At 42.0% G+C, this 21,584-nt stretch overlaps 2 protein-coding genes across 3 annotated transcripts; one reads left to right on the top strand and one right to left on the bottom strand.

Annotated features, from left to right (window-relative positions):
* Positions 1-624: 624 nt before the first annotated feature.
* Positions 625-3,407, bottom strand: AK6 (adenylate kinase 6). The gene is made up of 5 exons (XM_051643422.1): positions 3,325-3,407; positions 2,776-2,868; positions 2,383-2,441; positions 1,818-1,963; positions 625-1,665 (listed from the first exon to the last, which is right to left on the bottom strand). Exons 1-5 carry the CDS (start codon positions 3,350-3,352, stop codon positions 1,476-1,478), a joined length of 516 nt encoding a protein of 171 aa, XP_051499382.1. The 5' UTR covers positions 3,353-3,407; the 3' UTR covers positions 625-1,475.
* Positions 3,408-3,953: 546 nt separating this feature from the next.
* On the top strand, positions 3,954-20,147 carry RAD17 (RAD17 checkpoint clamp loader component). Of its 2 annotated transcripts, XM_051643124.1 has the most exons (16): positions 3,954-4,102; positions 5,339-5,611; positions 6,593-6,676; positions 7,051-7,207; positions 7,658-7,794; positions 8,940-8,992; positions 9,087-9,212; positions 9,309-9,378; positions 9,994-10,105; positions 12,389-12,583; positions 13,769-13,854; positions 14,392-14,538; positions 14,995-15,141; positions 15,940-16,060; positions 17,291-17,348; positions 19,423-20,147. In XM_051643124.1, exons 1-16 carry the CDS (start codon positions 4,061-4,063, stop codon positions 19,688-19,690), a joined length of 2,076 nt encoding a protein of 691 aa, XP_051499084.1. In that variant the 5' UTR covers positions 3,954-4,060; the 3' UTR covers positions 19,691-20,147. The 2 variants fall into 2 exon arrangements, with proteins under 2 accessions (XP_051499084.1, XP_051499085.1); XM_051643125.1 differs by lacking the exons at positions 3,954-4,102; positions 5,339-5,611; positions 6,593-6,676 and having other exon boundaries at positions 7,150-7,207; positions 7,645-7,794.
* The last annotated feature ends 1,437 nt before the right edge of the window (positions 20,148-21,584 follow it).

Genomic DNA, 21,584 nt, shown 5'->3' with positions numbered 1-21,584 from the left:
GTGCTGGAGCTAGAACAACAGAGAACCCCGTTGCCGAAGCGGCCAGACGGGGGGAAGCGGGAAGGGGAAGCGGCGGGGCCGGTGGGACCGCCCGGCTGGTCCCGCCACGTCCCCCCGCTCCCGGTTCTTCTAACCCGGAACCCCCGTCCCACCTGCCCGTGGAGCCGCTGGTCCCTTTTCCCGGGGCGGTTCGGGTTGGGGTTCGGGCTGGAGCCGGGGCGGGAGGAGCGGCTCGTCCGGACCGCGGTCCCGCAGCTCCCCCGCCCAGACCCACCCACCGGTTCAGCTCGTCTCTGGGCTGCGTTTGAAGCGGAGGTCGGCGTCCTGCCCACCGGCAGCTTTTAGACGTGACCTCGGGTTGCTCAGAGATCGCCCTCCGCCCCGTTTCCCCTTCGGAAACAACCCTGGAAGCGGCTCCTCGGGAGGCAGGCACGTCTGGGCCCGGCTCTCCCGGGAAACTCCGGGTTTTCCAGCATTTCAAATTGCTGTTGCAGTTACCCTCTGCAAACCTCACAAAAGCCAGATACCCGATTTGGAATAACAGAATAAAATCTTAAATATATCACCACAAGACTCTCTACAATAGAATTTTCCAAGCAAATAAAAGAGTTTCACTATTCAAACTTGCATGTATAAAAAGTTTATTAGGAAACCCTTTCTACACAATCTTTACAGCAAATAAATTTCTACCCTGCACCCTCCTGGCAGCCAGGCTTTAAAAGCAATTAGCACAGATGGCTGCCAGAATTTTAAGTGTAACCACGTTTTGGGTCACTGCTGGTTCCTTGTCCTGCCAAATGATGCATTTCCTTGATCAACTTATGGTAAAAAAAAACTGTTCCAGGACTGGGATGGGTGATGGAGAATACTGCCAGAAAAAAGAGGAAGAAACCTCATTGCTTTTCATTCCACACCAGTGAAGATATATCCAATGTTTCCTTACACTGTGATTCCCAAAGTTTGCATAATGAATGTAAAGTATCTCTTACATCACTTCTCTTCCTTCCAAAACAAAGCACCCTCCTTAGACTACACCACACACCCCTCATGCTGCATGAGGCTCCACACATTCAAGAGGATTGCAGTTCTTAGCCTTTAAAAATCAGAAACAGAGTTATCTCCTTTTCAGGAAACTGTTTTAGCCTCCAGAAACCCAAAGCTCATCAAATGCCACCCAACGATCAGGATTTCAGTTTTCTTGGGGAGGAGGGGGAAGGCTTGGTTTTAATTGTAAACTCCAAAAAACTCTACATTGCTCCATGTAGTTCCTGCTACTAAGGGCAACTGTGTCATTTCTGTCCTCTCACTCATTCACTGCTGAATTGTCTCTCCTGCTGTTTCTCCTCCGTGCCTCTCCTGCCTGTGCCAAACCTTCTTCTACTCCCCAATATACAATAATATTAATTTATCATACAAGAACTATGAATGTCCTTTATTAAACCCTCTCCCGAGGTGATCCAGCAGAGCTACAAATGTCAGTTGTTGTCCTTCATCCATTGCTCAATCCACTGTGTAATCTGGTCCAAATTTCTCTCCAGGTCTTCTGGCGTGTTGCTGGGTAACTGGTGGACAATTTCCTCCCTATATGACAACATGGCTTCCTCGTAAAGTGTCTGAAAAATTTCACACTGAATGTTGTCTTCCAGCTTTTTCCCTTTGTAGCCCCTAGGAAACAAGAACAAGACTGAGGGACAGCCTTAAAGACAGGCAAGGCAGCTGTGAGGTATTCTACAGAAAATCAGTCTTTTACACCCTAGAAAAACCTCTGGCAAAGTCAGACAACTGTACTTCACTCCTTATTGACTCCACTGACATACCTGCTTTCAAGCCTGTCATACAGGAATGAATTTTCTGTACGAAGCACAAACACTATTTGAAACCACCGTTCAGGGAAAAAATCGCAGCCGTGATAATCGACGATAACTCCCCCCTGGCTCATTTTATCTTCCAGCTCATCAATCACCTACAAAAGAAACAAAAGACAGGCCAGTTCAGCTGAAACTAAGGTGGCCTCAAAGCAGCCTTTCAGTACCTGAAGGGGCTACAGGAAAGCCATGGAGGGATGTTTTACCAGGGTGTGTAGGGAGAGGACGAGGGGGAATGGCTTTAAAATGGAAGAGGGAGATTTAGGTTGGACATGAGGAAGAAATTCCTCACTGTGAGGGTGGTGAGACACTGGGACAGGTTGCCCAGGGAGACTGTGGATGCCTCCTCCCTGGCAGTGCTCAAGGGCAGGCTGAATGGGGCTCTGAGCAACTTGCTCCAGCAGGAGGTGTCCCTGCCCATCCGGGGGGATTGGAACTCGATGATCTGTAAGGTCCCTTCCAACCCAAACCATCCTGTGATCCTATGGAAAATGGTGGGTTTTGAAGGTGAACTTACCCTATCTTCATCCAAAATTGGGCAATCATATTCCTCATCAAAACCTTCATACAGCTCTCCTGCAGCAAAAATAAACAAACTGTGGAAGTTTGTGAAGTAACAGCAGATACTGAAATTATTTGCACTGTTACCTTTATTTCAGGAGGATGCAAACAAAAACACAGTGTTCAGAACAAGGAACACTTACAAATCTATACAAATCTTGTTATTACTTAATACAAAGCATGCTGCTGTTATAGAAGTGCTTTCTTAACTCCTGCCACAAAAATAAATTATGTTAAGGCAAATTAAGTGCTTTTTCATATAACGTATGATATGCACTGCAAGCACACGGCTATATAGGGCAAAGCTCTCTGAAGGAACCTGCTGGACTGGTCTGTTCATGCAACCTACCTTCTCTTGCCATGTCACCCACATTGATATAGGTCATCCCAGCTCTCGATGCAAGCTCTTTTCCAAGCGTGGTTTTCCCAACTCCTGGAGTACCTAAAGACACAACCCCATATCAAGCAGTGAGAGAACAGCCTGCACATCCTCTGCAAATAAGCCAGGCAAGGGAGGAAACTTTTGCCCACGTTGACGAATTTCATGTAAGAAAAACGGGGTGAAAACCCTGCGGGGCAAGGAAAGATGATTCAGAGCAACACAGGAATTAAACAAAACAAAACAACAACCCCTCCCAAAAAAAAAACACAATTGGTGAAGAAAACTTTTGGCTTTCTGCAGAAGCGGGATGACGCCGAAGTAAAACCTGCTTCATTTAGGAGCCCCAGTTTCTCAGGCAGAGCAGCCCGCGGGCTGTGAGCAAGGCCGGGGCCTCCCCCCGCGGGCCCCGCTGCGCTCCCCGCCCGCAGCCCCGGCGGCCCCGAGGCTGCCAAGCGGCCCGGACGACCCCGCGACCAGCCGGGGCCGCCGTGCGGGGCCCGCACCCCCGCCCCGCACCGGTCAGCAGGACGTTGGGCCGCCTCATCCCGCCGGTCGCCTAGGAGACACGTGCGCGGGGGCCTCCGTGCGGCCGGCGCATGCCCGTGGCGTCACCGGGCCGGGCGGCCAGGCCAGTGGGCGGGCGGGCAGGCAGGCAGGCGCGCCGCGGGCAGCTAAGAGCCGTTACAGGAGAAGGCCCCCTGGGCAGCTCGGCCGCCCGGTGTGAGGGGTCGGCCCGGCCCGGTCCTGCCCCCCCCCCCCGCTCGGTCCTGCCCCCCCCCCCCCCGCCCGGTCCTGCCCCCTCCTCGGCCCGGTCCTGCCCCCTCCTCGGCCCGGTCCTGCCACCCCCCGGCCCGGTCCTGCCCCTCCTCGGTCCGGTCCTGCCCCTCCTTGGCCCGGTCCTGCCCCCCCCTCGGCCCGGTCCTGCCCCCACCTCGGCCCGGTCCTGCCCCCACCTCGGCCCGGTCCTGCCCCCTCCTCGGCCCGGTCCTGCCCCCTCCTCGGCCCGGTCCTGCCCCCCCTCCTCGGCCCGGTCCTGCCCCCCCTCCTCGGCCCGGTCCTGCCCCCTCCTCGGCCCGGTCCTGCCCCCCCTCCTCGGCCCGGTCCTGCCCCCCCTCCTCGGCCCGGTCCTGCCCCCTCCTCGGCCCGGTCCTGCCCCCCCCTCCGGCCCGGTCCTGCCCCCGCCCCGGCTGCCTCCCCGGCTCTCCCCCCAGCTCGGCGGAGGCGCGGCGGATGGGCCCTGCCCGGGCCGAAGATGTCTGGCAGCTCCTCGGGAAGGCCGGCAGCGCCGGCGGAGGTAGGGCGGCGGGGGGCGGAACTGGGGGGGCTCGGCGCTCCCCTCAGGAAGGGTTTTGCAGCTTCAGGGATGAATCTGATTAGTTTTTTCGGCCCACTAGTTGTTCCTCGGTCTCTGCGCTGGCGGTTCCTGCTCAGTTGCGGTTCGTGGGTTTGGTGGGTTGTGTTTTGTTTTTTTTTTTTCCTCTTAACTGCAAGATGTTTTCTTACTAGTGCAGTGTGTGAAAAGGAAACCCCCTTACTCGGTGGTATCCAGCTGGTAAATGCAAATTAAGCTAAAAATAGGTTTTGTCAGAATAACGTTAAAAGCAAAACGAGCAGAGGCAAATCCTCTCTCCTAGTTGCTGACTCCTCAGACAGTCTCTTGTTAGGTGATGGTCTGTTGCATTCATATGTAAGACGTCTCAACTGTGGAGTGGTCACAGATTTTTCTGGAGATGCTGTGTTGTTTTTGCTACTTCTGTGTTCACAGAAGTGTGTTTCAGCTAACCTTCCTGTGCTGAAAGGTTGTCCTGCAGCTCTTAGCCTGACCTCTGTGCTGTTCTTTTGGGACCATAGGTAGGCTGAGAGTTGGCCCCGGGGTGCAAGTTTGTACACCTGTCCCAGCAGGGCACTTCTCAAATCCAGAATTAAATCCTGATGCTGTTAGTGCCCTTGATCCTTGTCACTGTCAGACAGACTTCTGATCCATGTGACAGTCTGGTTCTAGATTAGCCTGAGCTTCCTCAAACAGCAACACCTAACTTACTGCCTAAATATTTTCTTCTGTTACCTATTTCTAACTTTTAAACACAAATGGCTGCACTGCAAATGATAAAAAAAGGGAAAAAAAGCACTACATGCTGAAAACTATCCAGAGACAATGTGAACAAGACTATGAAAACAGTATTAATAAGCTTAGGCTGTTTTTTCATTGTTATCTCTGTTTTGATTTAGCTTCTTCAGCTTGAATATGTGTTTGCAGGTTTCCCAGTTTCCTGTAAAATACCCTGTCATTCCATGTAAGCTCTGACCTTTTCCAGTGCTGAAGAAGCATGTAATGGACCTGTTCAAAAAGCATAAAGGGCTTTGTCTGTTGCTAGCTAGTATCATTCCTCTCAGGGCTAATGAAGTTCTTCAGATCCATGAGGTATTCTTACAGGCACTTGATAAAAACCTACAGGTTTCTAGAGACAACCATACCCAGCTAAGGGAAGCAAAGAGGTACATTAATACAAAAACATTTGTGTTTTACCAGGTAGAAGACTGGTTGGCACGTTCATTTGATGACTTCTTTGGAAACACAAATATTTCTTCTGCCATTTCTGTGAAGCAACTGGAAGGCAACTCTGGAAGCCACCGGCAGCAGAAGAAGGACCTGTCTGCTGTGCCAGAAGGTGGCAAAAACAAAGTTCTGCCTAGAAAAAGAGCAAAGTTGTCTTCAGGAGACCTGCCTTGTAGCAAGTCCAGGCAGAACTGGAGCCAGACTCAAGAAGAGCCATGGGTAGACAGATACAAACCTGAAACCCAGGTGTGAGAGTTGCTCTTAAGTGCTGATGTAGTTGTAATGTTGTGACCTGTTGTGCCTCTGCTCTCAGTGTGTACTGGTCAGGTTCCAAGTATATCCTGTGTTATTAGGGCAGTGAAGTACTGGTTTGATTTATTTGCTGCAGGTAAGATTTGAATGAGCTGCTTAAACCTGTGAACCCTTGACTGAATTCCAGCCAGGTCTGACAGTACTGGGAAAAATACACAGCTAAAGAGAGGACAGGGAACTGAGCTAGTGCACTCATTATGGGAAAGATAACCAAAATTGTCTTGCTGGCCTGTCAGCATGTGCAGTGCTTGACTAATTTCAGTGTGCAATTAGTGCCTTGCTTAGTACATCCTGGGCTGTGGGTGGGGGCTCTGTGCTACCTCAAGGCTTCAAGGAAAAGGACCCAAACCTGTGGTAAACCTGCCTTCACTGGTTCTGCTGGTGGAACAGCTGCTTCCCTGCCTTTCAGAGGAGTCAGTATGTGTGGTTACTGTCTCCTGGCTTTTCTATGTGAGTTTGTTCATGTAGCACTTGGAATTTATATTTACATATTTAATAGCTCATGTGTCAGGAGAGGAATTGAGTTATAAAGGTAGAAGGGAAATCAGCTTCCTGAGATGTGTAGAAGTTCCAGAAACCTGTGTAGCACTGGGGTCAGTAGAGCCTAAAAGGTACCAACTCAGGCTACAGAGCAGACTGGCACAAACAGGCAAGACTGTAATGTTGGCATTTTGGCCATAATAAATAATTCATGATTTCCCAACTATGAGCAGTGGAAAATAGTTTGTTTGACAGAACAGGCTGAAGTTATTATCCTCAACTGTTGCGCTTATTTCTGCATAGCAGAAACATGTAGCTGGAATGTCTGTTCCATGTTTTAGTCAGCACATACTTTGCTCTTGAACCTCTGACCATTACAGTTGTGGAAACTGAGAGGTGTGTATATCCATTTCATCTATTTTAATCTTGTTTTAGAATGACCTTGCTGTGCAAAAGAAGAAAATTGAAGAAGTTGAAGCCTGGTTAAAAATGCGCTTATTTCAGAGGTTGCCCCTCCAGGTAATACTGCTAGAATCAGCAGCCAGGAATATACAGCCATAGCAGTGAGCTGGATTCAGTTTTATTTTAATTTCACAAAAAAAAAAACCCTTAGTGTACAGGTAGTGATTATATACCTGTTGCATTATAGGAAGTCTGTCAGGAGCCCAGACTAGAGCCTGTATGTTTGTTGAGGGCTTTTGCTGCTAGGAGGCGGGTTCTGGTTTTGCTGGTTGTAATATCTTGGTTGGTAAGAGGCTTTCTTAGACACGTGCATCACTTACCAGTCTTGCCTGGTGTTTTTCAGACCTGATTCATCAGTTCAGTAGTGTTATCTTGGTAATCCATCTGCTGTGCAGTTAACTGAACAGATAAACACTTTTTCCCTGTGACAGGGTGGCTCTGTTTTGCTGCTGACTGGTCCTCCTGGTTGTGGGAAGACTGCAACTATTCAAATATTAGCAAAAGATCTTGGTGTTCAGGTGCAAGAATGGACCAACCCAGTATCTTTAGACTTTACAAAAGAAGACTTGAGAAATATGCTTGACCATGGTAAGTATTTTGATTTTATTTTTTTCCCCCTGGCAGTTACTTTTGTGATTTATTCTTTTTTATTCTGTTGTTGCATTCATTTTAAGTCACTTCCTTAGTGTTTAATAAGAATCTTTCTTTTGCTGTTACCTGAAAAGGGATTTAGTTTTTTTACAACGTTTACTCCACAATAATTTGCAATTGAAACCAGTGTGGAGAGCTAATTAATAGCCTGGATATCTTTTGAGCCAATTAAATTAAAATAGGCAAGTCTGCCTTAATCTGTGTCCTCTATTGATTTCCACCCTTTTAAAATTCCCTTGTATTTTTAATGTGTTTGCCAAGGGGTTTGGCTGCAGCTGTTCTATAGCTAGTCAGGAAATAGCATGGGTGGGTATTAGTTCTTGTAGGTGTTTATATCCTACTTGGTGTAATATAGAATACATATTTTTAATTAGTTTTCTTTTTCAGACTCAAATTTCCATACATTTCCAAGTCAGGCCCAAGCAGCTGTCTTTCAGGATTTTCTGTTAAGAGCAAATAAATATAACAAGCTTCAGATGCTTGGGGAATCCTCAGAAAATTGTAAGAAGCTCATTCTTATCGAAGTAAGTGAAAACTCCTGAAATCTTGTTTTGAAAACAATACATTTTATTATAATATTGACATGCTAACTAGCTTTAGCTGATGGATTAGTGTGGCCAAAAGTTAGTCTGTGTTACTACAGATGAATTCCTCATGACTATTTGGGTCTCTACAGCAGGCTAGAACCAAGTTCTGCCTGTAGTTAAACTATGTAAGCCAATAGGGAGAAACTGGAGACTAGTTTGCATGCAGAAATAAGTACCAAAATTAGATGAAAACAGACTTGAAGAGTCACACGCATGTTTCTGTCTGATTAGCCTTCTAGAAATACATGTGTGTGTAAACAGGAGGAGGGGAGAAAACCCTGCTGCCCTTGTTACCTAGAGATGCATGAGAGTAGGAGTTAATGTGAGGTTTAATACCATCAGGAAGCATTTGAAATGTAGCATTCCCTGGTCTTATGCAGGGGGTGTTACTTAAGGCAGAGGTGTGAACTCTGGGGGGTTATGAAGCCATAATGGGAGGTACAGGAGAAGACTTCCTTTTTACTTTTTCAGGAGCCTATTTCAATGGCATTTTCTTTCTGAGCTTTTTCATTTTTTTTGGTGTTTTTCTTTCTAACAGGAATTCTAAAAGTTCAGATAGTTGAGCTGTCTGTGAACTTTCAAGAAAAAGAATAAATGAGATGAAAATTCTAGCTGAGTAGTGTGAGGTACTGTGGAATTTAGGAAGCATTGTCTTCTGTGACTTCCCTTAATGAGCTCACTGCCTTCTGCAGGACCTCTTGTGTCTCAAATAGTACATCCTGGCCTCAGAGGAGCTGCTGCCTGGAGTGCTTATCCTCTGAGGAAAACTCTCTAGCAGGCAGTGTAATCACCCAAGAGTGTTTCTGAGGAAACAAGCGCAGAAAGAAAATATTTTAGATAATTTTTTTTAATATATATATTTTTTTAATAATAAAATAAATACTGGGCTGTGGTTTTCTTTTTGTTTGTTTCTATTTTAATCCCTGGCTGTCTTCACTGTTAGCTGCATTTAAATTCAGTTGACAGCAAGTTAACTGGGGAGAAAAAATAAGTAGCAAAGCAGTGTGTCATTAACAGTCGAGTCTGCGGGAGAGAATATTTACACCTGAATGTAATGACAGCAATTAATCTGTTTTGAATAGGACATCCCTAACCAGTTCTATCGGGACCCTAGCAGTCTACATGAAATCCTCAGGTCAGTGGCAAATACATTTTTGATTATTAGCTTTTAGCCACTTGCAGTAAAGTGAAGTTTGATTCTTGTTATGTTTTCTCGTTTCTCAATTCAGGAGATTCGTTCGTACCAGTCGGTGTCCCCTTATATTTATAATCTCAGATAACTTCAGTGGAGACAGCAACCAGAGGTTGCTATTCCCAATGGAAATTCTAGAGGAGTTGTGTATATCCAGTATTAGGTGAGATCTTTTATCTCATTAAAACTTGATTGAAATAAACGAGAAGTCAGAAACTAATTGATTTTTGTTTTTTTTTTTTTTAATGAAACTCAACAGTTTCAAGCCTATTGCACCAACAAATATGATGAAAGTCCTTAATCGAATAGCTGCAACAGAAGCCAGTATGGTAAGTTGTCAAAACTGGTATCTTCTAGGGCCAACAGATTTCAGACATTTATACCTGAACTATGTTAGTTATATTTCTTACTGTATTTGCTTGACCTTTGATAGCAGACCCTCCTACCCCCAGGAGACCTCCACCAGTTCATCCCAACAAAAAACAAGCAACAAACTGGAAAGATACCTTGTTTGCAAGATGTGTTTATTTTGGTCCTTTTTCTGAGTCTTCAAGTTATGTCTGAAAATTCTTCTGCCTATTATAGAAGCTATTATTTATCAATGGAACAAATAATAGAAGTAATTTTCACTGTATTCAGCAAGGCTAGAAGAGGTCACAAACTTAAATCCTGTACTATTCCTGAACTGTTTAGATTACAGCCAAGTTAATATTGAGTGACACCTTGGAAAGAATTCTATGAGTTATTCTTTTTAATATTGCTATATAAAATATGGCAATGGATTAAATGTTTTAAAGTTACCAGTATTAGATTATTTGAGCACATGGTGGATCCTTCTGTAGTCTGTTCATGGTGTCTATCAGAGGTGAGTCTCCACAGCCAGAATAATATTAAAATACTAATTTTCCTACTTCTTTTACTATGAATATTGCTTTTCCTTGTAGAACAGAGAAAAGAACAATGCTCTTGATAGAACTTCTCTGGAGTTGATTTGCAGAGGTTGTTCAGGTGATATAAGAAGTGCAATAAACAGTCTTCAGTTTTATTCCATGAAAGGTAAATACTTACTGTTTTGTTAAGCGAATGGCAGTTTGACCACCTCTGCTGTAAAGGTGTTATGTTCACTGTTGCAGCACAGCTAGATGATCTGTGCAAAACATTTTTGACACAGTGGTCTGGAGCAGGAATAAAAGGCACACAGGTTGTGTGGTGTTCTGTTTTTGTTTTTTAAGTTGAACATGTTCAATGTCATGACTGGTATCTGTAGTCCTGAAACTGAGTAGCATCTGCTACGTACGTGTTCTTGTGACTTAATGTTCTTGATATTGGTGTGTGCTCACTGATCCAAGCTTTATGATGCAACCTTGATTTGAAGGGGATATTTTCATTGCTTGGTTCTTTATACTTCATGTCCTTATGTCTCCCTTAAAACATTTCTGGAGCAGCCCTTTGACCTTGTATATAGCACATCTGTAGTGACTGATTTTGCTTTGGAGTTCCTATGGCTGCTGGTAAATTGAAAAGCTGTGAGGTGGCATGAACTGCTTTAAATTTATTGAGTATACTATAGAGAAATTTCAAGTTCAGAGTTCTAGTAGTTTTCAAAGTACTTGGCTGGACGATGCTCAGACCAGACTTAGTGTGGTGTGCAATTATTTTACATGTTCCAACACCAAAAGAAAACAGGACACTTACTGTCATGTCTTTTATAAGCACTCGAAGTCAACACTTGCTAAGATAGCAGTGCATGTGAGTTACATTATCCTACAGTTTTTAAAAGCAGTCCTCTGGCACGTGTAGTTCACCCTAAGAACCATTAGATGGTGCCAGCATTTATAGTCAACCTAGAGATAAAGACCTGAATCCAGCAGTTGTTTTCTGCTGTACATTGTAAAGCTAGAAACGACCTTATTTTCCCGCACAACCACCTTGCAAAATGTGCTTATGGAATACAGGATTAAGTGTGTTTTCAAGTCCCTGTTGTAAGACGGAGTGTTGCAGAGTTTTAGAGTATGTTGAAGTTAATTAGCTGTGTTTACTATATTGCATAAGGGGAAGAGTCAAGTTTCTACTTGCAAAGATGGAAGCTGTATTCCTCTGATGTTTTCTTCTAGTGACCTGAGTTAGTATTGTTCTGTGTTAACCAGCAAAGTACAAAATTCCTCTCAGTAAAACCATTTTGATGATAATGTCATGAAGTTAATAAGCAGTAGGTTGGGGGTAGCTGAGAAGAGTTTTCTGGATGCTAGGTATATCCTACATACTGTAGAAAATCTGAATAGTCTTAAAATGACAAGTTTATGTAATTTTTAATACATTTCCTTGAAAATGTAAAAACAGGAGAATTGTAGAGAAAACTTGGGACAAAAAAACCCCAAAACACAACCAAAGGCATATGGCTTGACAGCTTCTGTTCATGACACCTCAGAATCCTGTACTCAAGCCCTACCACACTGAACATTCTCTTCTTGCTGTTTTCTTACAGATTGAGAAGAGCTGTCTTCATGTGGAATATAATTTTTTTTAGTTGTTGGCATATTTCAGTTGGGTAAATGCTGAGCAGTCAGTGATGTTTTGTAAATTTTGGAGACACCTCCTTGTTGATCTGAGAATGGAGTATTAGTTTTTCCATATAAACAATCTCTTTTGCTGCTTGTGTCTGTGTGTAAACAGAAGCAATACAATCACATTGGTGTTAGTAATGGGTCAAAGGGATCCATTGTGGTATGGGGGAAGAGAAAGGTAAATACTTAAGGCATAAGTTCTCTTAGTGTAATAAGGAACATGCACCCATCACTAAATCAAATTGTTGGTGAATATTTTTGAGTTTTACATTAGAGTAGAAGGGGTTTATTCTTTGAGGCTCAAAACGTTGTAGAAATTAGTAGGCTGCTAGGAGAATCATCTAAATGAAAGGTTTTCTTTGCTGCCTTATATTTCAGTCAGAGTATTATACAGATAATGCAAACAAATAAACTGGTAAGTGAACAGAATCTTGTAAATGAAATATATTTGCACTCATACTTTATAAAGAAGAAGTTTTTAATAAAGGGAAATTGGGGATGCATCAGAACTAGAATAAATACACAAGAATGCTAGCTTTTTTAAAAGGCAGGTATTTATTACTCAAAATTACTTGGAACCTTAAGTGTGGCTTAAGATGACTGGGTTGCCTTCCTACTAAATTGATTTTCTCTAAGTCCCTCTATATAACCTTTGCTGTTTGTTTTTTTTTTACTTACCATTTATTTCTTTGGAACATTAGCAATAGCAATATAATAGAAAACTTTTTTAGATTAATCTACTTTATCCTGACTGTATTTTTGCTCGTATTAATAGACTGTTCATTGGAGAAGGAGTTTTGGTCAAGGAAGAAAAGGAGCTCCATGCTAAAATGTGAAGGAGCAGCAGGATCTAAAGAAAAAAAGAAAAGTAAATCTGATAACTTGGAAGACCAGGAGATACAAGCTATTGGTGGCAAAGATGCTTCCATCTTTCTTTTCCATGCTCTGGGGAAAATAATTTACTGCAAAAGTAAGAAGACTTTGACTTACCCTTCTTTTTAATGGGTAAAGCATGTTGGCTGCTAACAGCTAGATATGATAAAGTAGGACTTCACAGTGAACTCTTAATTCACATGTTTGGTCATTAATGGTAGTATAAAAACAGTAATAAAAGTTTGTGGTAACTGTGGCTGTGTCTATTAGGTAAATAAATGTTTCATTAAAATACACTACTACATGCATTTAGTAAAGTCTAGTTGCATTAGGCCTATGTGCTGTCTTGCAAACAAAGCTACAGACAGCACCACCTTTGTGGCTTGTACAAAAGCAAGTTTTGCTTTTGTGTGGGGTTATAGGTTGTTGTACTGTTACATTCTCTCCTTCTCTGTCCTAAAGGTTACAGAACAGCCCTGCAGTCTTGTAGCTACTGCCTTCTTTATTTGTGTATGTGGGTTTGACTCTTTCTGTTGTCTTTTCCTCCCTACTTCTTATCTCAACTCTTTATTTCCCTTTAACAGACATATGTCCTTTCTCCTTTCTGACTTGAAAGTCTCTTCTGCTTCTCTGCAATACCCTGTCATCTCCCTTTCCACCTTTCCAAAATACTTTCCACCTTACTACTACTAAAGTTCTGCTTTTTATACACTCAGGTTCTGTACATTTGCGTCTCTGCTTCCTGTGTGTGGTTACACTACTGTTTGTTAACATTTAAAAACTGTAATTCATAACCATTCCATACTTACTAAACTATTACTGTCGACACTCAGCTAAATCAGGATCTGTAATGCCTTGGTTGCCCACATTTCATTAGTAATTCACAATATCTGCTCCAAAGTCAACTGTGGAAAAACAGTGAGATGAGGGAATGTGAAAATAGATAAAATTTGTTACATGAAGTGAAAGGTAACTAATTAGATGTTGTTGACTATATAATATTGACTGTATAATTAAGTACTTATGCCTGCGTCAAGAGCTTTCTGGGAACTGAAAATGGTGTAGTCTAGTTGCTGGTGGAGTTGGCAGTTGCTAAAAATGATGCTCAGTAAATGCAAAAACTACTATTCATGCAGTTACACATCTCTGTTCTTGCTCCTATCTAATTTTTGCTCTAATTTTGAATATTTCATCTGAAACCTGTGTTTCTTCTGGCTTTTTTTGATGATGTGTAGAAATGTAACTGATACTGAAAGACTAAAGACTGTAAAATCCTTTGTAGGAGAAGCAGTGTCAGAATCAGAATTTCCGCAGCTGCCTGCTCACTTGTCAGAACACCGCCGAGACACCTTGCTCATTCAGCCTGAGGTACATCTGCAGTAACTGCCTGATTCCAGTTTGGTTTGGAAAAAAAACCCCAGAACTAATCTGATCTTAAAATATGTCTGTTCAGTCTGTCTAAATTATAGAATAATCTGGAAGGGACCTCTGGATTCTAAACTTGAAAGGTAGATTATGTTCCCAGGCTCTTGATCTGTCAAATGTTGAGTATCTCCAGAGACAGAGATTCTCTCACCTCACTGATGGACTTGTAGTGGAAGGTGGACTTCCCTTTGCTGCAGCTTGTGACTGTCACCTCCCATCCTCTCCCTGTGCATTGCCAAGAGGAATCTGAGTTCACTTTTCTGTGACCACCCATTAAAGAGTGTTGAAGATAGCAATGGCCTCTTCCCCTCCATCCCCACCATTAGCCTCCTCTGGAGCAGGCTGACCTCCCTCTTCTCTATAAGCATCACTTTATAGTTCATTTGTGCCAGCTCCCTAACCATCTAAATGTATCAACACTTCTGTGGCTTGCTTGTCCTTGTACACTGTGTAAAACTTGCTCTTTTTCTTTCCTAATAGGATATTGTGGAAAAATCACACATGTCTGGAAGCATGTTTAATTTATACCTTCACCAGAACTACGTAGACTTTTTTTCTGATATAGATGATGTAGTGAGAGCCAGTGAATATATGAGCACTGCTGATGTCCTTTGTAGTAACTGGAGTGTAAGTGGCTCTCTTTTTTTCTATACACACATACTTTTTAAAAAATATGGAACTTACAGACTTCTTTCTTTATGTTTGCTTCAAACTTAAAAGTGCAGGTGACAGTGAATTGTTAATGGATGCTAAAGTACATCAACAATAGAAGAGTTTCAGGTCCAACTTTTTATCCAAGTTATGTCACTGTTTTATTGCTGGTTCTAGTGTTTGTAAAAGACTCTACAAAATATTTTGAACTAGAGCAAACATTGTGCTAAAAACGTGTTGGAGTCTGTGGGCCTTTTCCCTGAAGTAATTGAGCAAGCTTTTCTATTCAGCTGCTTTGAGTATAAGTTTCACAGTAATCTAAAGAGATTCCGGCCATGTCGTGTTGCTGCAATTAGGGAGTGTGCTTTAGACCAACTGAGATGTCCCGTACTGGGACTTGGGAGTTCAGATGATGCCCAATTTCTCTCTTAGACACGGCTTGTGATGGAAAAATACAGTGCATCTGTGGCTACCCGAGGGGTCATACATGCAAATACATCCAGAGCCTTTGCCCACCACCAAGGAGGGATGGGGTTCCGGCCTTTACATAAACCTCAGTGGTTCTTTATCAATAAAAAGGTAAATGCTTGGTGTTTGTGTTTTGTGGTTTGTTTTGTTGTTGTTTGGTTTGTGGGGTTATTTTCCCTCTTTAGGGTTGTGTTTGTTTTTTTTTTCTTGTAAGGTATGACAAATGAGCAGTACAGGTGGGATTTGCTCACAGTGCTAAACTTGTCAAATACCTTTTTTTTATGGAACCTACTTCTAAAAAGCACTTGCTTCAAGAGTTATGTTTATATTATTCCTCTAATGCAAAGACAAATTGGAGGCCTCCGGCAAAGTCTGATTCCTGTGTCCAGGTTGTCATACTGCTGGGAGAGTTTTAGTCCTCAGTTAATGGAGACACAATGAGTGTTGAAATACTATAAAGTATTCCTAAAAGTAAGTTTAACTTGTTATGCAGTTTAAATCGCATGAAGCTGTTGTGTAAGTTCAACAAATTAATGTTAGGTGCTTATCAGAAGTAGCTTGTTCATGAGATACCAAGGTTCTTAGCAATTTTTTACATTTGAACTAATATTTCTATTGCTGTATGTGGCAAAAATATTTGCCTGGATGGGTGGGAAATTGTATAATCAAGGAATAAATATATTTGGAAATTTAATGCCTAGCAAAAGGCAAAAATGAAGGAATTTACCATTTTTATGATCTGTATATGTGAACTCTTAACTGCTTATTTTCTGGTCTCATTTTTCAGTAGCTTGTGTGTAGTCATCCAGCAGGCAAGAGGAAAGTTTGCCTTTAAGGTACAGAATACCTACATTAATAACAATTTACCAGGTTTTTTAGTTGTGTTTCTTTTTTCCCCAACTCTTACAGTATCAAGAAAATTGCCTTGCTGCAAAATCTCTGTTTTCAAGCTTCTGTTTAACACCTGAGTGTCTTCAGACAGAGCTACTGCCTTATCTTGCTATGTTGGCAAATCCAATGAGAAACCAAGGTAAGATGAGTGTAACTGTTGATCTTGGACTCTCTTTTGTAATTCAAACACACTGGGAAATTTTGTAACCCAAATTGTCAATACTACCTGTGCTTTTTGGCTCAGTAAAAAGAATACAGATGGTATCTGCATATAGCTGATTGCTAATCTTTTTTGTAGTAACATAGCCAAAATTAAAGCTGTTAAGTTTGAAACAACATCAAGAGCATTTTTAAAACTCAAGTAACTGAAAGAATTAAATATCTCCTTTGTCAGAAGTGAGGCATACATACTTTCTAAATGTGTGAGATGAGGTCCTCATGTTGATGTGTTTGAAATAATTCTTCTCTTTTTCTACTGGATGGATTTCATCAGGTGGCCCTCTTACTCAGTCTCCTTAAGTCCTTGCAGAGTTATTTTCTCTGCCCACTAAACCCTTGCTAGCTTGTCTAACTGGGGGGCTTTGGCAAACTTGCTTATCTCACTCTTCACCCCTTTTTTTCACAGGATTACGTTTAGGAAAGTACTGGATAGCCCAGGTCCTAGCACAGGTCTCTGAGGAACTGTACTGGCAACGTTTTTCCATTGCAAGAGTTACCTATTAGCTCATACCCCTCTCCCCATTCCATAATCATTATTTATCAAACTCTACTCTTTTAAGTTCTTCTCTTAGTCTTAGGACTTCTTTTAAGTCTACTAGAGAATTTGGTTAGAAGATTTTTGGAAACCTAGTAGACAGTATTATCTAGGTCTGAATTGCTTACTGATCCCTTTCCCTTAACATCAACAGACTTAAAGAGCTTTAAAAAGCCTTTCCCTTTGTAGGGCATTAAAAATGTGTAATCTGAGATAATCCAATAGTGGACAGTTCATGTGGAAAAATTACTTTGTAGGGTACATAATCCAAAAATTACTGTTTAGACATCTGGATTGTTTATGCTATGTTAATGACTTCTAAAAAAAGGCTTTATGTCTTAACTAAGGCCTTGACATCATGATGAATTAATTTGATAGGCTGTATAATAATAACTGCATCATAAATACACAGTTGATGCATGTCTGTGAGGTTATTTGTGTGTAGGCAATCTATAAACATGCTACTGTAATGTGGTAGATGCATGCACTGGTGTGCAGTGTTTTGGTAACCAAAGTATTGTGAATATATACAGGGATACTTGATTACATGTATGAATAGAGTTGTATGTGCATGGTGATGTACCCAGTGTGATACTGGTGATTCTCTGTTCTCAGCTCAGATTGCTTTTATCCAAGACGTTGGAAGGCTGCCACTGAAAAGACATTTTGGGAGGTAAACTTGGCTTCTGTCTTTTGTTAGAGAAAGTAAGACTTTCTTTCTTCATATATTGAAAAAAACAACCCTTTCATAGAGAAATACCTTCAGTGCTCATCTCTGATGTGACATTTTTCCTCACTTGCAGCATGATAATTTCATGTTTTGCCCATTAAGACCTTTTTCCTGTTCAAATATCTTTATTATTATGTTGTTTGTAGCAACGCTTTACTATAGTAAAATGCTTTTAATCCTTGTTTAATTTTCTTTTCCCTTGTACCAAATATTAGCTCTGTCCTAGGCATACCTATTTTTCTCCTGTGCATGACCAGAACAAAACATTTTTTTGAAAAATCAAAAACATTTATGAGAGAATGAAAATGGAATTGATGCGAAGAGTATTGTGCCCTTTGTCTGCTGTTCATCATGGCATAAAACATTACTCTGGAAGTTCAGTAGAACATTCTGTGTTGAGTATATGTAAGTTAGAGGAGTTGAAAAGTATTACAGAGAATTATTCCTACTTCCTTTGAAGCAGCTGTTTATCTGTCAAGCTACAAAATGTTTTCAGTGAATGCTTCCTCTGAAATTAGGTAGCTGTGCTGGTTCTCATGGAATTTTTTGCCTGTTGGAGTAAACCTTTTGCTTAGAATGCGTTTTATAATAAAACTATAGCTACTGAAATCCCTCTTTGACATTAAATGCTGAAAAAATACTTTTAAATTCAACTGTGAGACCAGTGCTCTGCTCAGAGATTGTGTAGTGCTCATGGGGTGATGTGGCACGACGTGTATGTGACTCGAGTGAGCCTTATCAATCAGCCATTATTTCTATTAGTGGAGCCTCAGTTTCATTTCTGTATCTTTGATATCTCTGAAATTGAAAAAGAGTTTTAATTGTGATGATCTGTTGCTAACATAGGATTGAGATCACAGCTGGAATTAGACTTAGCTCTTTTGTGTCTTAGCCAAGGAAGAGAGTTTGTAACTTTACAGATTAATCATAGATTTCCTTATGCTATTAATTTGGTCTGCCTTGTACCTTTAAATATTGATAAGTGGTTTGTATCTGCATTACTAAGTTGGGTGTTGTGTCATTTAGAGTTTTATCTGAGGGTTAATTTTCTGTGGTAGTCCTTTCTCATTTGTTTGCTGTTTTGGAAAAGAAGAGTACTGTCAGTTTTTATAAGCATGTATTTCCTTCAGAAATCCTAATTGGAATGAATTTTTATTATTAAGCAGTCCTTAAAATCACATGTGCTGCTGTTCCAGTGGAGATCAGAACATTGTGTTTATTTCCCATTATGTTTATTAATGGGGTGGGAATGGTACTGCAGTAAGGAAACTGGCACTGAGGAGAGTGCATGGTATTTGGTCAGCTGGAGTTGGAGCCAGGATGGGCATTTGTCAGTGCCAGTGTAAGTTTGTATTATTTCCATGTCAAGTGGGAAAAATGACAGAGGAACGTTGGTAACATACTGGTAAGAGAGATCCTACAAAGAATGGGAAGCCCAAATAGTAAAAGAAATTATAAAATGTAAGAAGATTTATTCCCCCCCCCACTTTTCAAATTTTTCTGTTCTAAGTTAAATTGCTTCCTGGATTAAAGTTTTGCTTGGAGAAGGGTCTAATGTGCTGTGGGTTGTTGTCAGTAAGTTAAGTGTGAGCAGTTCATGTGTGTGAAGAAAGCTCAGCAAAGCTCCTGCCACCCTAAGAAAGAAGCTTCAAGCAGGAATAGGCAGTGGAAGGTGACAGAGCACAGACATGACTGGTGTTTTGCTGGTTGAGTCCTTCCCCCAGAGAAGCTCCTGTGTCTTCTGCAGGCTCTCATCTAAGCTGTGCATTCATAACTGCACCTGGAAGATGTGCACAGAACTGTAAAAACATAATGCTGAGGGGACTGATGAGAATGTGGACAGCTGAAGTGAAGTGTGATTGATGGGAGGTGTTACTGCCAGAAAATGAGAAGGCTGTGGAGCACGTGTGAAGATGGGTGACCCGTGGGTTACACAGGCAGTCTTATGTTGCAGCTTTTGTGTGGAAAAGCAGATGAATTTTTGTGGTAACTTCTGGTTGCATTGATGGTTTTACAGGTTAAAGCTTGAAACACTTACTGACAAAGACCCTGGGATACCAGACTTGTTTGCTCTCTCTGAAGGGGACCACGCTGATGTGCATGCTGTGGAGATGGCTGCACAGGTGGAGCAAACCAGAACGAGTGAGAATGAATCAGATGGATTCCCTCTCTCCTCCAGCCAGTGCAGTGGAAGTGAGCTACCTTGCAGTCAGCCTCAGCCTGTTGCATCTCAAGCAATCATGGAGGAAGATGAACTAAAAATAGAGGAATACGACAGTGACTGAGTACAACAAATTGTCAACCACTGACTTGCCTGAATGGATTAACAGGCCTTTGCTAATGACAGCACTGCTTTATCTGCTCAGGTGAGCCAGGAGGACAAGTCTAAACATGCTGTGTCAGCAACCAGACACCTCCCCTGAGCTTCCTTGTAACTCTGCAGGATCAGACCTGAGCTGAGTACTGAATACAAGCAATTCCTGAGCCATATATTGATAAAAAGGGGATAATAAATGATGAGTGAAATTAATTTGAAAGAGACTGTAGATAAACAGCTTCACTCTTAAGTTATTTTTATTTTTTACACATTTTAATTTACTTTGCAATTGTACAGTGTGTTTCCTGAGTACACATTTCATAAGTTGCCAGAATTTGAAGATTTTATGAAAATGCAAACCTTCAAAATGAATGTAAAAAGTTTGATGTTTCATAGTGGTGATGTAAATAAACCTGCTGCCCTAATGGTTTTGTACTCAGCCAGATTTTTATGTTTAAGTTGAACATATATTGTACAACAGATTATTTTGGATTCCTTTTTGAAAGATATTCATAAATTGTGGAGCAGAAAATACAACAATCAAGCATAAATCCTTCTCGGCCTTTGTATTTTGCAGGAAGCTTATGGTCTAGTGTGCATTTTTTTTTCTCCTTAAATTGCAGCTGTGCTGGGGAAAAAAATAATCCTGTGTTTGGTAACTGACCAGTCCCAGTTCAGAGACACTGAAGTATTAAACAGTCTGTTCAGACAACCACAGCACACGTGTCAATCGAAGACGTTGCTCTAGTTTGGGATACCACAGGAATAGGAAAAAAAACACAAACTAAGTGATGTGTGTGTGTGTAATGTATGTTTGCATTTCTGTGTTGCTTACATCCACAGTTTAGTAGAAGAAAATACATCCTTATCCATCATTTCTGTGGAACTAATGCTGCTATTAAAAAGTCCAGACTTCTCCTCTCTCAAGGGACAGGTGTAGTCTTCCCATCTGTTGCTGTTTCATTTTTTACAAGGGAAATTTCCCTCCTCTTAAATTCTGTTGCAGATACACTCTTTACAGCAAAGTCAGAATGCTTTTGGCTCTTGATGCTCCTGAACACCTTTCCCTCTCTCCGGGGTGCTTTGGATGAGAGTGATCTTCAGTGGTACCTCACTTCACTTGTGCCTCCAGCAGCTGTGGATCACTGAAACGCTGCCTCACTCCTCCTGTGCTCCAAGGGGGGGCCTCTAGTACAAATTGTGTAAGCATGAAATACTGATTTTTTTACTTGGCCAGCAAAACTCCAAGATGCTGCTTAATATCTTTTCAGCTTTCTTGACAGTAGCAGCACATAATAATACTAACAACAGAGTTACTTTCACATCAGCTACTTTACTGTTGGCCTTGCTCTTACTAGGGGAGTATTCAATACTCACCTGGTTAATTGTAAGCTGTAATAGAGACTTACCACTGTAAATTACAGTGTTGACAGCTTAGGAATATGGTTTAGCTCTGGAGTTGTTAGGGTAATAGTTGGAATTGATGATCTTAAAGGTCTTTTCCAACCAGGATGATTCTGTGAAGGCACTCCCTGCGTCTAGTGGTAATTTGGATGTGTTCAGTGCAGACCTGGGGACCTGCCCATGTGGCACCTCCATGGTCCCACCTCAGACAGTACCATGGGTGATGCACTGTGTCCTGTCCCCCCAGTGGGGTTGTGGGGACCACAATGGAGGAGCACCCATCTGCTTTGTCTTCCCAGGGCTTGCCTCTGCCCTTGAGCCCACACTTTGCCCTTAGCCCTTGTGTTTCTGAGCTGTTCCTGCCTTCTCATCCCCACTGGCACTCCTGGTACAGTGCTGGGACCAGCCAGCTAACCCCTTCTCCCCTGCAGCTCTAAGGAGTTCCTGAATTTGGGGCT

The sequence above is a fragment of the Apus apus genome, chromosome Z, assembly GCF_020740795.1.
Source record: "Apus apus isolate bApuApu2 chromosome Z, bApuApu2.pri.cur, whole genome shotgun sequence".
Lineage (NCBI taxonomy): Eukaryota > Metazoa > Chordata > Aves > Apodiformes > Apodidae > Apus > Apus apus.
The sequence above is the reverse complement of the archived record's forward strand: the minus strand, read 5'-3'. Positions and strand labels throughout refer to the sequence as shown.

Excerpts from the sequence above, each read along its gene's own strand:
- RAD17 (XM_051643124.1), top strand. The coding sequence starts at position 4,061 with ATGTCTGGCAGCTCCTCGGGAAGGCCGGCAGCGCCGGCGGAG. Across the intron at positions 9,379-9,993 it reads CTGCAACAGAAGCCAGTATG|AACAGAGAAAAGAACAATGC; the intron begins GTAAGTTGTCAA and ends TTTTCCTTGTAG. Across the intron at positions 10,106-12,388 it reads TCAGTTTTATTCCATGAAAG|ACTGTTCATTGGAGAAGGAG; the intron begins GTAAATACTTAC and ends TCGTATTAATAG.
- AK6 (XM_051643422.1), bottom strand. The coding sequence starts at position 3,352 with ATGAGGCGGCCCAACGTCCTGCTGACCG. Across the intron at positions 2,869-3,324 it reads GCCCAACGTCCTGCTGACCG|GTACTCCAGGAGTTGGGAAA; the intron begins GTGCGGGGCGGG and ends TTGTGTCTTTAG. Across the intron at positions 1,964-2,382 it reads CAATTTTGGATGAAGATAGG|GTGATTGATGAGCTGGAAGA; the intron begins GTAAGTTCACCT and ends TTTCTTTTGTAG.